We start from the raw sequence: 16,903 nt of genomic DNA, 5'->3' as shown, positions 1-16,903 counted from the left end.
GTACTTGTGTCTTGCTTGATGTTAATCAAGAATTGACCTTTTTAAAGTATAAGTGTCTTCATTGCCACAGTGGAAAACCGTGATGAGTTAACAGTGTACTTAAACCAACTGTTGGAGAGCAAGCCACCGCAAGCTAATATTCTGCCAACTGCACAGAAAAAGGGTCTGCATCGTTTCCGTGCTGCTGCATATGCCACACGGGACCTGGTCTCTCTGGTACACAAAGCAAAACGACTTGACATTCAAAGTTAGTTTGGTATTATTGTTTTTTTTTTCTAGAAATGTTGCAATGAATTAAGAGCACTTTCAAGGGATTACCTTATCAGGGTTAACTTATTAGGGTTAACCAGGGAAGGCAATGGCCTAGTGGAATTATCGCAGGACTGTTAACCTTGATTCGAATCCTGCCACGACAGATGGTGGAATTTGAATTCAATAAAAGTCTGGACTTAAGAATCTAATGATGACTCCATTCATTTCATTTCAATGAATCCGTTGTCGATTCTCAGAAAAACCCAAATGGTTCACTAGCATCCTTTTAGGGAGGGAACCTGCTGTCCTTCCCTGGTCTGGCCTACAGCAATGAGATTGACACTTAACTGCCCTTTTGGGGAATTGGGGATGGGCAATAAATGCTGGCCTAGCCAGCAATGCCCATATCCTGTGAATGAATTTTTTTAAAAAACCTTGAAATCTGGAACAAACAAGGTATCTGTTATTCTTTTAAAAATAACTTTTGTCAGAGCAATTGCAGTTATAACAATAGGAACCTCAGAAAATGTTGTAGTGTTCATCAACCAGGAAACTAATGAGGGGAATTTTTGAAAAGTTTTAGTCTGTTTTGCTAAAGTGTGCTGGGCTTTTGATTTATCTCTAACACTAACTGAACTCCATCAGTTGAAGTTCTAGCTTCAATTCTCCCTATATATCCCTTCTTTTTCTCATTTACTGTTGAACAAGTGAAATTATGTCTTCAAGAAGTGATGATATTTACTGTAGCTCAAAATATTTTATATTTCCAATTTGTGTTTTAATTTACGTACAATCACTTTTTAAGAGTAGAGTTTCTGAGTTGATTCTTGCAGTTTTATGACACGTCAGGTGTTGCGTCAGGTCTAGTTGACTCTTGACAAAAGAGTCGAACTCCAGAGGTGAGTGAGAGTGACTGTCCTTGAGTCAAGGCAGCATTTGACTGAATATGGCATCAAGACCCTACCAAAACTAGCGAGTGGGAATCAAGAGAGAAATCTCTCCCCTGGTTGGAGTCATACCTAACACCAAAGGAAGATGCTTGTGGTTCTTGTGCATCAATCGTCTCCGTTCCAGGACATCAGTGTTGATGTTCCTCAGGGTTGTGTCCCAGGTCCAACTGTCTTCAGCTGCTTCCATCAATTACTTTCCCTTCAATGTCAGAAGTGGAACTGTTCATGATTGCTCAATGTTCAGCACTATTCATGATTCCACAGATGCTAAAGGAGTTCATGTCCTTATGCAACATGTCCTGGGCAACATCCAGGCTTGGGCTGATATTTGGCAAATAACATTTGTGTCATAGAAGTGCTGGGCAAAGACCATCTCCAACAAGAGTGAATTTGACTACCTATCCTTCATATTCAATAGTGCTACATAATATAATCAAAATACTGGAGGTTACCATTGACCAGAAACTGAACTGGGCCAATCATATAAACAATGTGACTGCAAGAGCAGGTCTGAGGCCAAGAATTCTGCAACAAGCCTCTTGATTTCCCAAAGCATTGATGAATAGTGGCAGCGGCATCTGCAAGATGCACTGCAACAACTCACCAAGGCCTTTTTAACAACACACCCATGACCTCTGCCATTCAGAAAGACAAGAGTTGTAGACGCGTGGGAGGACCACCACCTGCAACTCTCCTTTAAGCAATACACCTTCTTGACCTAGAACTAGATAGTGGTATTTCGCCATTATTGCTGTGACCAGCCTTCCTTAACAGGCAATTCACCACCACATTCTTGAAAGCAACTGGAAATAGGCAAGAATTGCTGGCCTGACCAGTGTACCTATATCCGTTGAATGAATTTAAAGAAAAGGTTGAAATTCCTCTATCCTTTTCTGCTTTGTTTTGTCTCCCCAATTGTTACAAATACCAGTTGTACTTTGCCCAATTTAACATAACTTCACAGAAATTCATTCAATTGTTAAATCATGCTTCTTGGCTTTTGTCAGTGGGTTATTTCAATTCTTGTTGATGTTGAGCAGGAGATCCAATGGATTTCTGTAATTCCTGTTGGATATCTACGCATGATTCAACAGGTTCAGTTTAGACAATTTGTGAATGCAATAAAAGTACAAGATACAAGATAAACATGCAGGGCAATGGGGATGGGGCAGAAGGGTCAAGCTAATTGTATGATTGTAGGCACAGATGATGGGCCAAATGGCTTCCTGTGCAATAAGATTCCATGATAACCACACGAGATGTAGAATTGACACAATCGTAGCTTGCATGTTAGAACTGAAATCTAGGGTAACGAGCAAAATACTGTAGATTCTAGTAACCTGAAATGAAACAAAGTGCTGGAGAAGCTCTGCAGGTCTGGAACGTCAGTGGAGAGGGAAACAGTATTTACATATCAAATCCAATATGATTCATTGTAACTGAAAAGAGCTGGAAATTGGTGTTTTTAATGCTAGTGACGGGTAAGAAGAGCAAGTGGAACAGATGTTGAGGCCCAGAGTAAAAAAACAAAGCCAGTGATAATGGTGGTAAAGGAGAGCTACCTACGTAAAGTAGGTGTAAATACTATCTGTAAAAAAGGAAAATACGTGTTCCCACTACTGAGAGCAAGGTTAACAAAACAGCTACGGAGAGGAGTAAGAGACCAAATGGAGACTGGGTGACTGCTTTGTGGAACACCTCTCATAGGAATGACACTGACCTTTCATTTGCTTATCATTTTATTCACCACCTTGCTCCCATGCTAATATTCCCATCCTTGGCTGCTGCAGTGTTCCAGTAAAGCTCAATAAAAGCAAGACAAACAACACATCATTTTTCAGTTTGGCATTTTGCAGCCTCTAAGACTCAGTATTGAGATGCCCAACTTTAGAGTCAATTTTTCTTATACCCCTGGTAGTGTCTCCCTCGTGTTTTGTTGACTTGGCTCTCTGCGGAGTGGATCTATTTTCTGTTTCTCACCTATCGTTCACACCTGTTTTACATACCTGTCACTCTTTTACCACTATTATTACTAGTTTTGTCTTTTTGCTCTGCGCATGCTCATCACCTTTCCCACTCGCTCCTCTTCCCCATTGTCACCAGCATGAAAAAACATCACTTCCAAGCTTCTTTCAGTTCTGAAGAAGTGTGATACTGGACTCAAAATAGTTTCTCCTCAGATGCTGCCAGACCTGCCGAGTTTCTCCAGCACTTTCATTTTACGTTCTCTCTCAAACTAAATATTTGTTCTGATTAATTCAAATGATAATTTGAATGTAAAAATAATTAATTTATTTCTTTTCATATTGTAGATGTCTCTCTTTATCTACCCAGCAGCTTCTTATCTATCAGCCATCCATCACCTTATTCTTCGTCTGTATCTTCAGACGAGACAAAAGACAATGTAGAGGTAATAACTTTTTTTATCACATACTTATGTTTGCTGTGAGGGTTGGTTCTGGGGCTACATTTTGCAAAGTAAGTGGTTTGGGGAAGGAATAGTACTGAGGTCCATTACTTTGGACCGTTTATCAGTGATAAAATTATGAGGATTTGTAATTAGGCCCCACAAGCTGATCAGTTATAGAGGACGCTGGGCAGGTTGGAAATTTAGATTAGAAGTTGGAGATGTTTACGTAAAGAAATACAAAGCTAAGTTTGGAAAGGGAAGCAATAAGAGGCCAATAGAAATAGAAAAAACCTCTAGGAAATGACTCCAAAGACTGACCTGAGCATTTTTCCAGAAAACACTTGGAGAAACACCAGGTCAGTGTGCAGTAATAGTGAACAGGGCAAACAGAATATATTGCTCAGGGAACATTAACAGTAATGAATTTGGAGAAGGAGGTGGCCACTCAAGACTGCTCCACCGTTCAGTAAGGTCATGGCTGATCTGATTACTCCGCCTTCTCACTTATCTGAAATAATGTTTCACTTCTTGCTTGTCAAGAATCTGTGACATCCCTATCTGTGCTTTACAAATATGCAAAGAGTCTGCTTCTACTATCTTTTGAGGAAGAGAGTGCCAAAGACACTCAACCCTTGGAGAAAACAAATTCTCACCTCAGTCTTAAATGGGTGACCCCTTAATGTGAAACAATAACTCCTTATTTTAGATCCTCCCATAAGAGGAAATCTCCTTTCCACATTCACTCAGTAAAGATCCCTCAGGATCTTATGTTGAAATCAAGTCACCTCTTGCTCTTCTAAACCCTAGCAGATACAAAGTTAGCTGCCTAACCTTTTCTCATAAATTCCTGACATTAATCTATAGACCTTCTCTGAAATACTTGCAATACATTTACATCCTTCCCTAAATACACAACAATGCAATAAGCAGTATCCCAGATGTGATCTCACTAATGCCCTGTATAACTCGGGTATAACCTCCATCTTTGTGTTCAATTCCCCCCAGAATCAACAATAAAATTCTGTTTGCTTTCCTAATTGCTTGTTGTACCTGCAATTCAACATCCCTAATCAATATTCTGGAGGTTATATTTGACCAGAAACTGAACTGGACTAGCCATATCAATATCTCCCATGAGTGAATTTTTTTTTTTAAAACCTGTGGCAAATTGTGCTTTAGGACATCCAGTTCCCTCTGCATCTCAGAGCTCTGCAATTTTTCACCATTGTGATATTATTTGTTCCTGCTAAAATGGACAAATTTATATTTTCTCAAGTTATACTCCATTTACCTGACCTTTGCCCACTTTACCAGTTTGTCACAAACCTACTGTTTATAGCTTCCTTACATCCTCTTTACAACATACTTTCCTATATGTGGTTGTCTTCAGTAAATTCAGCAACCATACCTTTGATCTCTTCATCCAAGTAATTTAAATTAATGGTGAAAATTTGAAGTGCTAGCACTGATAGTTGTGGAACGCTACTCATTACATTTTATCAACCTGAAAATGATCCATTTATAACTACTGTTTCCTGTCAGCTAGCCTATCTCTCTCTCCCTAGAAAGTATATTTTTATTTTCTGCAATGACACTTGTATGTAGCACCAAATGCTTTCTGGGAATCAAAGTAAAATACATCCACCATTTCCCTTTTGTTCACATCATATGTTACTCCTTCAAAGAATTACAATAAGTTAATTAAACATGATTTCTCTTTCACAGAACAAAGTAAAAATCTTTCTGAAAATTGTTGTATACAATAAGTTAAGTGCATTTTTGGTCTCCAAAGATGTTAAGGGATGTGAAATTAGCTCCCAGATCAGCAATAGCAAAGCAAGATTAAGGGGCTCGCTGATATTACTGTCACAATGGAGCACCCCAAAAGACATTTAAGAGAGACTCCTAGCTTGATTATAATGTTCTATCCTGAGGCAAAGTTTAAAGCCCACCTTTGTGACATTCTACATTGTTAGAGGCACTAAGTAAATGCATATTTTTGTTATTTGTATTTCTGATGTGAGAAGGAACTTGAATTTGAGACTGTAGAGCAGAAGCAAACTTTTAATCAAAAGTTAGTGACAAATGTATTCTATCCTTTTATTTGAGGTGCAATTGACAGTTGGAAACAGGCCAGACAGGAATCTAATCTGAATCTGGGTGCTTGTGAGGAGCAGTTGGTTGACAGTTTGAAATAAAACGAATTGAACTGCAAATGAGCATCTGACTTTGAACTTCCTAAAAACATGTTCAAATGGATTTTGCTATCAGTGAGGAAACAATGCCACTTGCTGCTGACCTCAAAGAGAAATGATAAGTGACTAGTGGCATGGATTACCCTTCTCAGGTGGCAGTTTAAACTTGGCATTAAGGCAAGTGACTCTCCAAGAGTCCAGCAGCAGTGATGTCGGTAAACATTATATTAAATTGTTCTAACAGATAGCAAATCTGGAATTTAAAGTATTGATTATTGTCCTTGCGTCTTGAGAAGCTTATCTTACAAGTGAAGACTTGTACTTCTTTATTTTGCCCATGGTGAAAGAAATGTCTCCTCTAATGTAGTGAAACTGTTACCTCCCTGATATTTTGGTGTATTGCGAATGGGCAATTTTGTTGATAAAGGGACAGGAGTAAGCCATTCAGCCCCATGAGCCTGCCCTGCCATTTTAGATCATGGCTGATCATCTCCTCGACACTTTCCTGCACTATCTCCATATCTTTAAGGTCACTAGTCTCCATAAACCTATCAATTTCTGTCTTGAAACTGCTCAAGGATTGAGCTTCCAAGGCCTCTTGGTTAGAACATTCAAAAGATTCCTTGATGTCAGAATTAAGAAAATCTTCCTGATCTCAATCGTAAATAGATTTCCTCGTGTCCTGAAATCTGTCTCCAGCTTCTAGCATCACAGACAAGGGAAGCTTTCTCTCTATATCCACCTTGCCATGTCAATGAGATCATCTTGCAGTCTTTGAAACTCTAGAGAACTTCAACCCAGTTTCCTTAATCCTTCCTTAATTAATCGGTGTTTAATATCTATTGAATTTGTATTATAAGTAGTTAATTTGGATTATTCTTTTATATCTTTGTTCCTTTTGTAATAAACTTCTTTTACTGTTAAAGCAAAATCTGCAGTACTGTATGTTCATGGGTCTGTGATGTTTCACTTTTACTTAAAACGAGAACAATCAAAAATATCATCTATCAATCCAGATTCCTGACTGCGATCTGGTTTCTCAGGTAATAACATTTGCTGGAATCATATCACTAGTCTCCAATAAATGTCCTCAAAAAAGCTCCAAGTTCATCAATCATTATTTCCTTATCATAAATCCGCATTGACTCTGCCCAATATTGCCATTCTTTTCTAAATATTCGGCCTTCTTTATAATAGATACTAACTATGGATGTCTGTAGCTCTCCACACTGCATTCCTACCTTTTTAAATGGTGGAGTTATATTTGTCACCTAACAGTCACCAGAAATCTTTCCCGTATCTACAGAATTACAAAAGATAGTAGTCCGAGTCTGCTATCTCTATCTCCATTGCTACTTCCTTCAACACTGGATGAAGCTCATCTGATCCAGCAGATTGTCAATCCCCAATCCAACTAATTTTCCAAATGCTATCTGTTTACTAATGCTAGTTTCTTATACCTCTTCAGTTTCACAAGTCCCTTAGTCACCTTGTATTTCTGGGAACTTTTCCGTGTTTCCTGTGAAGACCAACTCAAAGTAACTCTTTCTCCACTATGTCACCACTATAAATTCTCACATGTCCACTTGCAATGGACTGATATTTATCCTAGCAAACATTTTCCTCTTGCATATCAATAGAAGCTTTTACGGTCTGACTTTATATTCCTCACTGGTTGCATTCATAATCTTTTTTCCGTTTCCTTATGAGTTTCTTGGCCCTCGTTTGCTGGGTCCTAAATTGGTCCCTGTGCTCAGATTTACCACTGTTTCTGGCATTCTTATAAACCACTTCCTTTGATCTCATGCAATTTTTAACTATTTGTTAGTTGTGATTGAGTTATCTATCCCTTTGGGTGTTTATGCCTTAGAGAAATGTACATCTACTGTAGACCTGCCAATATTCTTTTAAAAGCAAGTCATTTCTGTCAACCAGCAAATCTTTGAGGTGCCACAAGCTAGCGAGGGTAGGAATAGGAGGATAGAGCAGATGAATGCATAGGTGGGACTGCTGTAGTGTTAAGGGCTTGGACGGAGAGAAATTTAAGCACAAGAAAATTTTCTGATTCTGTATGTGGATGCACCTACTAGAGAAGGTGCAAAACTTGACCTACTCTTGGGAAATAAGGTAGGGCAGGTGACTGAGGTGTCTGTAGCGGGTGCACTTTGGGTATTGTGTAGATTTAGCATAGTGATGGAAAAGTATAGACTGGATCTAAAAATTAAAGTTCGAAATTGGAGGAAGGCCAATTTTGATGGTGGTAGGCAAGAACTTTCAAACTTGATTGGGGCAGATGTTTGCAGGTAATGGGAAGCATTCAAAAATAAGGTAAGGAGAGTCCAGAGACAGCATGTTCCTGACAGGGTGAAGGGCAAGGCTGGTAAGTGTAGGTAATGCTGGATGACTAGAAAAATTGAGGTTTTGGTCAAAAAAAAGAAGGAAGCATATGTCAGTTATAGACAAAAGAGATCAAGTGAATCCCTAGAAGAGTATAAAGGCAGTAGGAGTATATTTAAGAGGGAAATCAGGAGGGCAAAAAGGGGACATGAACTAGCTTTGGTAAATAGGGTTAAGGAGAATCCAAAGGGAGTTTATAAATACATAAAGAACAAAAGGGTAGCTAGCGAGAGAATAGGGCCCATAATGATCATCAAGGCCACTGTGTGGAACTGCAGAGATGGGGGGGATACTAAACCAGTATTTTACTTCAGTGTTTACTGTGGAGAAGGATATGGAAGATGTAGAATGTGGAGAAATAAATAGTAACATCTTCAAAAATGTCCATGTTAGAGAGGCAGAGGTGCTGAATGTCTTTAAAACGCATAAAGGTGGATAAATCCCAGTGCCTGAACTGTGTGGAAAGCAAGGGAAGAGATTGCTGGGCTCTTTGCTGAGCTATTTGTATTATGGATAGTCACAGGTGAGGTGCAGGAAGATTTGAGGTTGGCTAACGCAGTGCCACTATTTAAGAAAGGAAAAGCCAGGGAACTATAGATTGGTGAGCCTGATATCGGTGGTGGGCAAGTTGTTGGAGGGAATCTAGAGGGTCATAATTTACATGTACTTGGAAAGGCAAGGACTGATCAGGGATAGTCAGCATGGCTTTGTGCGTGGGAAATCGTGTCTCGCTAACTTGATTGAGTTTTTTTTTGAAGAAGTAACAAAGAGGATTGTTGAGGGCAGAGCGGTGGATGTGATCTATATGGACTTCAGTAAGGTGTTTGATAATTTTCCTCATGATAGAGTGATTAACAAAGTTAGATCACATGGAATACAGGGAGAACTATAGAACTGGCTCGAAAGTAGAAGACAGAGGGTGGTGATGGTTGATTGCTTTTCAGAAACCTGTGACCAGCGGTATGCCACAAGGATCACTGCTGGGTCCACTGCTTTTTGTCATTTATATAAATGATTTGGATGTGAACATAGGAGGTATGGTTAGTAAGTTTGCAGGTGACACTAAAATTGGAGGTGTAGTGGACAGCAAAGAAGATTACCTCAAATGGGCCAATCGGCTGAGGAGTGGCAGATGGGATTTAATTTAGATAAATGTGAGGTGCTGCTTTTGAAAAGGCAAATCAGGGCAGGACTTTTGCACTCAATGGTATAAACCTGGGGCAGTGTTACTGAACAAAGAGACCTTGGAGCGCAGGTTCATAGTTTCTTGAGAGTTACAGGTAGACAGGATAGTGAGGAAGGCGTTTGTTATGATTGCCTTTACTGGTCAATGCATTGAGTAAGTATAGGAGTTGGGAGGTCATGTTGCAGCCGTACGGGACAATGGTTTGGCCACTTTGGGCGTATAGCATGCAGGTCTGGCCTTCCTCCTATAGGAAGGATGTTGTGAAACTAGAAAGGGTTCATAAAAGATTTATGGAGATGTTGCCAGGGCTGGGAGGGTTTGAGCTATAGGGAGAGGCTGAATAGGCTGGGGCTATTTTCCCTGGAGTGTCAGAGGCTGAGGGGTGACCTTTATAGATGTTTATAAAATCATGAGGGGCATGGATAGGGTAAATAGGCAAGGCCTTTTCCCCCCGGGTGGGGGGGAGTGCAAAACTAGAGGGCATAGGTTTAAGGTGAGGGGGGAAATATTTAAAATGGATCTAAGAGGCAACTTCTTCACGCAGAAGATGGTGTGTGCATGGAATGAGCTGCCAGAGGAAGTGGTGGAAGCTAGTACGATTGCAACATTTAAAAGGCATCCGGATGTGTACATGAATGGGAAGGTTTACAGGGATATAGGCCAAACGCTGGCAAATGCGATGAGATTTATACAGGATATCTGGTTGGCATGACTGAAGGATCTGTTTCCGTGCTGTATATCTCTGTGACTCTGTATTTTCCCAATCCCCCCGGCCAACTTGCATGGTTTCCACAGATGTAAGACTTTTGTTTCAAAATGATCCATGACACATTCAAACTCTGTATAAAATTCCATCACAGTACAGTCACTCTTTTCCAAAGTCTCTTGTTTACACCATGGTTTTAATTAGCACTTTCTCATGGCACAACACCAAATCCAAAATAGCCCAGTCCCTTGTTGGTTCCTCAACATACTGTTTCACCAATCCATTTCATATACACTCCTGGAATTCATCCCACAGAATTAGTTCTGACTTGGTTAAGCTACTTTATGTTCAATTTGAGGTCGCCTATGATTACTGGCTTATCTGCGTTACAAGCATCTCTAATTTCCTTATTTGGCCAATATTGGTACCACAGTTTGGTGTTCTTTAAACAACTCCCTCCAATGTTGCTTCTCCTTGCTGCTGCTGAACTCCACCCAAACTGATTCTATTGATGCCAACTCACCTCCTTTTCCTTTTCCTCTGTCCCTCCTAATTTAGAATATCCTCAGTCATTCAGTCCCCAGTCTCAGTCACTTTACTCCTGCCTCTGAAATGGCAATGAAATTATATCAATCTCCCTCAATTTGTTATTTGGACGATCAACCTTTTGTGAGTACTTTGCGCTTGCAAATTAAGGGTCTTTAATTTGGCCTTTTCAACAAAATGGTCTGTTTGAGATCCTTTTTGATGCTTGTCATTATTTCTTCTGTTTTGAATTCTTGCTTCTAGTTTGCTTTCCTTGAATCTGAACTCTGTTATGTTTCTACCCCCACCAACTCATTTTAAACTCCAACAGAACTGGCAAATCTCTTTGAGGTGGTTAGTCCTCATCCTGCCCAGATGCAACTGTCTATCTTGATTAAGTCTCACTTGCCCCATAAGCAGTCCCACAACATCAGAAACCTGATGCTGTTCCTCATACACCAATTTTCTGGCTGTGTGTTCAAACACTCAATTTTTCTGTTTCTATCTCACTAACATGTATGATTTAGAGTAATCCTGAGATATTACTGTTGCAGGGATCTTGCCTTTCAATCTCCTTCTAGCTTCTTAGGATATGCTTTTGGAATCTGACCCCTACTTAGTAACCCACTCATTTGTACAAGCATGGACTGTGACCTTGGCTATTCACCCTCCCCCAGAACAATGTCTTGATGTCATTTGTGACATCCTTGACCCTGGCACTGGGAAGGCAATGTACCATACTGGCTACACATATGTTTATCTGTTCTCCTAAGGAATCCCCATCAGTACAGTTCTTTCACTCTCTCCTTCCTCCGATCCTGTTGCGCTGAGTCATTTATGGTGCCACTGTGTTCCCTTGAGAAGCCATCACTGTTATCTCAAAGGATACATTTGCCTATACCCCACTTCATCTTCCATCTGCTGAGCTGCTTCAGCCTGACAGAAAAGCCGTGCACATTCCTCACTCTGGTCCTATTGGATGCAGTTGAGTATTCTTGCAATACTAGGCCCTTGATGGGCACAAATTTCATGTGTCTGCTTTGATCCCGCTGTAGACAAGTAGTTCAGGAACCTGAGATATCTCAGATTGTTATCTCAGATTCTCCAGCATCTGCAGTTCCTACTATCTCTAGTTCAGGAACCTGCAGCTTAAAATCATAAGCATTACAAGGGCTGAATTCCAGGCAGAAAGGTTACTTTATTTTTCTGATTGAAAGTATAAAAAAGTATTTAATTAAAAATTGGCTTAAAATTAAAGCCTATTTATAATGCCTTTTCATGTACCTGAAAACGAATCGACCTGAGCCTCTGAAAAGAGGTTAGCTGATATGCTGAGTCTTAGAGTATTTTGTGTATTTGTTTTAAGCATGTCAGGGTATATGAGTACTCTGGGCTAGGGAGAGAAAAAGTATGATTAAACATTATTTGGTCTAATTATTGCAGTTACCTTGCTGAAAAGCACAAACTTTTGAACATTGAAGGCAGGCTTGAGTTTAGGTCATTAGCCTACTAACACTAGTGCTTCAAACAAATGTGGCCACATGGTTGAAGCAGTAGACGACTTTCACAACCTAAGAAACAGCAGAGAACTGAAAACAGCTTTCACGGAGAGTTTTACAGCAGAAGTACCATTACTGCAAACTAGGGAAATAGCCATCAGTGTCCAGCTTATGCCTCATCTGACCTGAAATACTTGTTCAGTTGATGTACAAGAAGCTTTACTTTCCAATGTGGTGCTCTCCTCTTGCAATCAAGCTTGTGATATTAGGTTGTTTCCTGTATTATTGGCCTTCTATTCCTGTATCCTGAGTTGGAGCTTTCTGGACCACTGCTTGCCTTGGCTTTCTCTTGTCTGAATCATGATTTTTTTTTTGTACTGTTACACATGTACAAACCCAAGCCGCAAGGGAACCAAAGCAGTGCAAGCTACAATCTTGTCTGAATGCCACTCCCCACCACCACTGCAGTCTCTGTCAGCACTTTCCGCCAATCCTGCCCCTATGGCCCTTCAGCACTTTCCAATTGTCCCTTGTAGTAAAGTGTCCTTTTTTTTTTAAACTGAGTTGGCCACCCTGCCAAAGCCGCTCTATTTTCACCAATTCAAATTAGGTTTTTAAACATGTATTCATGGGATGTGGATGTCAATGGTTAGGCCAGCATTTAATGCCTTAATTGCTGTTGAGAAAATGATGGTAAGCTGTCTTCTTGAACGATTGTAGTCCTGGGTGTATGGGTGCATTTAGGTATAACCATATTTCTGTTCAAGAGGTAGTTCCAGGTCTTTGACTCAGCAGCAATGAATCTGACTGTGCAAAAGAGAGAATTTACCTTGGGCACAGCTGACTCTAAATGGACTTTGGATAAAGATTTGTTCCCCACAGAAGTTCTGCTTCCTCCATGAGCTTTAAAAATCTTTATGTAGAAAGAAAAATTCAAAGTACATTTGAAGTAACTGAAGATGGTTTTACTCAAACAATCTACTATATGGCTGTGGTACCTGAATTCTGTAAATACTTTCTGGAATAAGGTCACAGATGCATATTTTAACCTAGTCTGTATTCTGTCAGTATGACAAAATCATATATTTACTTTCCTCTTTTCTAAATGTTTTAAATTTATAACCAGGTAACATTAATTTATAGTTGGTATGAGGATGGCAATGTGTCACTTGTGAAGGTTATATATGTTGCTCATTCCTTACTTGCCTTTCATTGATACCTCAGATGCTATTAAAAAATCAAACATTGACAAACAGCCCAAATAGGGATGTCAGGTTCTTTTCCTTGAAGGCCATTTAAGAGTGATTTTGAGTTTTTATGGCAGGTGTAAATTATAAAATTAAAATTAACTACTTCTGTACCTATGCTAATAGAAGCCTATTGAACTTGTGTGACTGTAGAATTAAAGATTTGCAATTATAATTCTGATTTCATTCTTATTTTGTATCAGTATTCATCAGCCACCCTTAGAAAGGATTTGCCGAAGAATGCCTATGGTGAAATAGATTGCAAAGCCTTAGTTGAACAATTAAAAACGTGCTCAACCTTACAAGAACAGTTCGAGATTATCCATGTAATATATATGACAAAGTAAGGTTTTTCATTTTTCAAAAAATATATATTTTTCAGATAATGATTAATATGTGATTTGATTTGTAACTTTGTTTCTCTTTCAATACCTTCCTGTTCTATCTGTAGGGGTATGGATTGGGATACAAATATGACGGATAATCCTAGTACCACTGTCCGTGATCTCCTAATGGAGCTATACACAAAAGTTGGTAATGCTCACCAATGGGGACTAATCCGTTACATATCTGGCATGCTCCAAAAAAAGATTGAAGAACTTGATCAGGTCGTTAAGTCTAATCCTTCACATTTGTATTGCACAGTGCTTAATATGTGGTGTTATCTATAGCAATTTTAACGTTTTCCAAGTCTGAAATCTGTAGGCATGCCACATACTCACTTGACCTTCTTTATTAATGTGGTGAATTTTTTTTTTGCATTGCAATTTATATTGAAAATGTCTTGTGTATGTTAACGGTGTGATAGAACTGGAGCACAGCCACATGACAAATTATAATTCCACTGAACATTTGTGAAGTTCCAATTTCATCACAATGTGGAATTGAGCTTTTATATCTATTTTATATTTGTTTTCAACAGCTTTGAGTTTTGCTGTTATTTTATCCTTTTTTACCTTATGACAGCAGTGACTGATTCTGGACAACAAATGTCTTCAACCTTTTGAAATGAAGTTTACTTCACCACTGTCATGGTGTCAGTCTGTTATTTGATTGTGTAAGATATCACAATTGAGCCTTATCGTTATTTGTGTGTAGACTTTATAAGCAGTTACTCAATAACCAGGGATGGTAAATCTTGGCTGTATTTTAACCATACAAGAGTTCCGCTGTTACCTTGACTGAGATTGATCCCTGATCCCTGATCAGTATTGTATAGTCTGGCATATGGCATGTTTTCTAATAAATAACAAAGTAATCCAGTACTTTACTGAGCTATTGAATCATCTTCATTGTCAATAAGTCAAGTAGTGACTGGTTGAAAATTGTTCCTTTTTAAGTATATAATATTTGCATTTTTGATATAACTTCATTTTTGATGCAATCTACCACAGGCCTGCACAACACTCTTATCAAATCAGAAGCATCTTACTGTTGGCCTTCCTCCTGAACCTCATGAGAGAACAATTTCAGCGTGAGTACTTCACTGAAGACTAGGTATTGGGTCACATTATATTGAAGTAGTTATGATATCAATTTATGATCTTTCTTTCTTTCTTATTAGACCTTTGCCACTTAATGAGCTTACAAAACTGATTGAAGAAGCTAGCGAACAAAATGTCAGTTTGGTCATTCTCACACAGGTTAGTTCATGCAACAAAAAACATTGTTAATGAGTCCAATTTGAATTTCAATGTTTATATACATTCAGATTTAATAGCCAATTATTATTTCTCCCCTGTTGTCAATGGATTACTTGTTGAGTTTGGCACAACATCCTGTTGAACACCAAAACATGAGTCAAAAAGTTCAGCTTGGACAATTTTCTGAATAAAATTAAAATACCAGGATTCAGAGATAGTGGGAACTGCCAATGCTGGAGAATCTGAGATCCTAACCCTCCGTCTACTGACCCCTTCTCCCACCTCCAACACACCCCCTCCTCCTGGACACCATCCCAAGACCTCCTACCTTCCCTCGACCTCTTCATCTCCAACTGCCGTCGAGACATCGATCGCCTCAACCTTCCACCCCTCTCACCCACTCCAACCTCTCCCCCACAGAACGTGCAGTCCTCTGCTCCCTCCGCTCCAACCCCAACCTCACCATAAAATCCGCGGACGAGGGAGGCGAAGTTGTAGTATGGCGCACTGACCTCCACGTTGCCGAGGCCAGACGCCAGTTCTCTGACACCTCCTTCTACCGGCCCCTTGATCATGACCCCACCCCCGACCACCAAACCATCATCTCCCAAACCATCCACAACCTCATCACCTCAGGTGACCTTCCATCCACCGCCTCCAACCTCATCGTTCCCCAACCCCACACCGCCCGTTTCTATCTCCTTCCCAAAATCCACAAACCTGACTGCCCTGGTCGACCCATTGTCTTCGCCTGCTCCTGCCCCACCGAATTTATCTTCACTTATCTCGACTCCATTTTCTCCCCCTTGGTCCAGGAACTCCCCACCTATGTCTGTGACACCACCCACACCCTCCATCTCCTCCAAAACTTCTGATACCCTGGTCCCCAACACCTCATCTTTACCATGGACGTCCAGTCCCTATACACTTGCATTCCCATGCAGATGGCCCAAAGGCCCTCCGCTTCTTCCTGTCCTGCAGGCCCGACCACTCCCCCTCCTCTGACACCCTTATCTGCTTAGCTGAAATCGTCCTCACCCTTAACAATTTCTCCTTCAATTCCTCCCACTTCCTACAGACAAAGGGGGTGGCCATGGGTACCCGAATGGGCCCAAGCTGTGCCTGCCTCTTTGTAGGATACGTGGAACAATCCCTCTTCCGAAGCTACACTGGTCCTATCCTCCACCTCTTCCTCCGTTACATTGATGACTGTATCGGCGCCGCCTCGTGCTCCAACGAGAAGCTCGAACAGTTCATCCACTTCACCACCACCTTCCACCCCAACCTTAAGTTCACCTGGACCATCTCCGATACCTCTCTTCCTTCCTGGACCTCTGTTTTCATCTCTGGCAACCACCTGGAAAGCGATATCCATTTCAAGCCTACTGACTCCCACAGCTACCTAGAATACACCTCCTCTCACCCACCTTCCTGCAAAAGTGCGATCCCCTATTCCCAATTCCTTCGCCTCCGCTGCATCTGCTCCCGAGATGAGGCATTCCACTCCCGGACATCCCAGATGTCGTCGTTTTTCAAGGACCGCAACTTCCCCTCCACAGTGGTCGAAAACGCCCTTGACCATGTCTCTCGCATTTCCCGCAACTCATCCCTCGCACCCCCTCCCCCCAATAACAACCAAAGCAGAATCCCCCTCGGCCTTGCATACCACCCCACCAACGTCCGGATCAAATGCGTCATCCTCTGGCACTTCCGCCATCTGCAATCTGACCCCACCACCAAAGACATTTTTCCCTCCCCACCCTTATCTGCCTTCCGGAGGGAGCACTCTCTCTGTGACTGCCTTGTCCGCTCCACACTCCCCTCCAGCCCCACCACACCCGGCACCTTTCCCTGCAACCACAGGAAGTGCTACACCTGCCCCTACACCTCCCC

The 16,903-nt window shown here is 40.8% G+C and overlaps 1 protein-coding gene across 1 annotated transcript in view; it reads left to right on the top strand.

Moving 5' to 3' along the window:
* Window positions 1-16,903, top strand: part of phka1a (phosphorylase kinase, alpha 1a (muscle)) — a 56,173-nt gene that overhangs the window by 11,307 nt on the left and 27,963 nt on the right. The window contains exons 3-8 of the mRNA XM_020519318.2: window positions 71-247; window positions 3,515-3,612; window positions 13,571-13,710; window positions 13,819-13,975; window positions 14,762-14,841; window positions 14,932-15,010. Coding sequence (XP_020374907.2) covers window positions 71-247; window positions 3,515-3,612; window positions 13,571-13,710; window positions 13,819-13,975; window positions 14,762-14,841; window positions 14,932-15,010 — 731 coding nt within the window. The remainder of the gene's footprint in view (window positions 1-70; window positions 248-3,514; window positions 3,613-13,570; window positions 13,711-13,818; window positions 13,976-14,761; window positions 14,842-14,931; window positions 15,011-16,903) is intronic.

Source organism: Rhincodon typus, chromosome 14 (genome assembly GCF_021869965.1).
Source record: "Rhincodon typus isolate 14 chromosome 14, sRhiTyp1.1, whole genome shotgun sequence".
Lineage (NCBI taxonomy): Eukaryota > Metazoa > Chordata > Chondrichthyes > Orectolobiformes > Rhincodontidae > Rhincodon > Rhincodon typus.
Note: the sequence above shows the minus strand (reverse complement) of the source record. Positions and strands in the feature narration are given on the sequence as shown.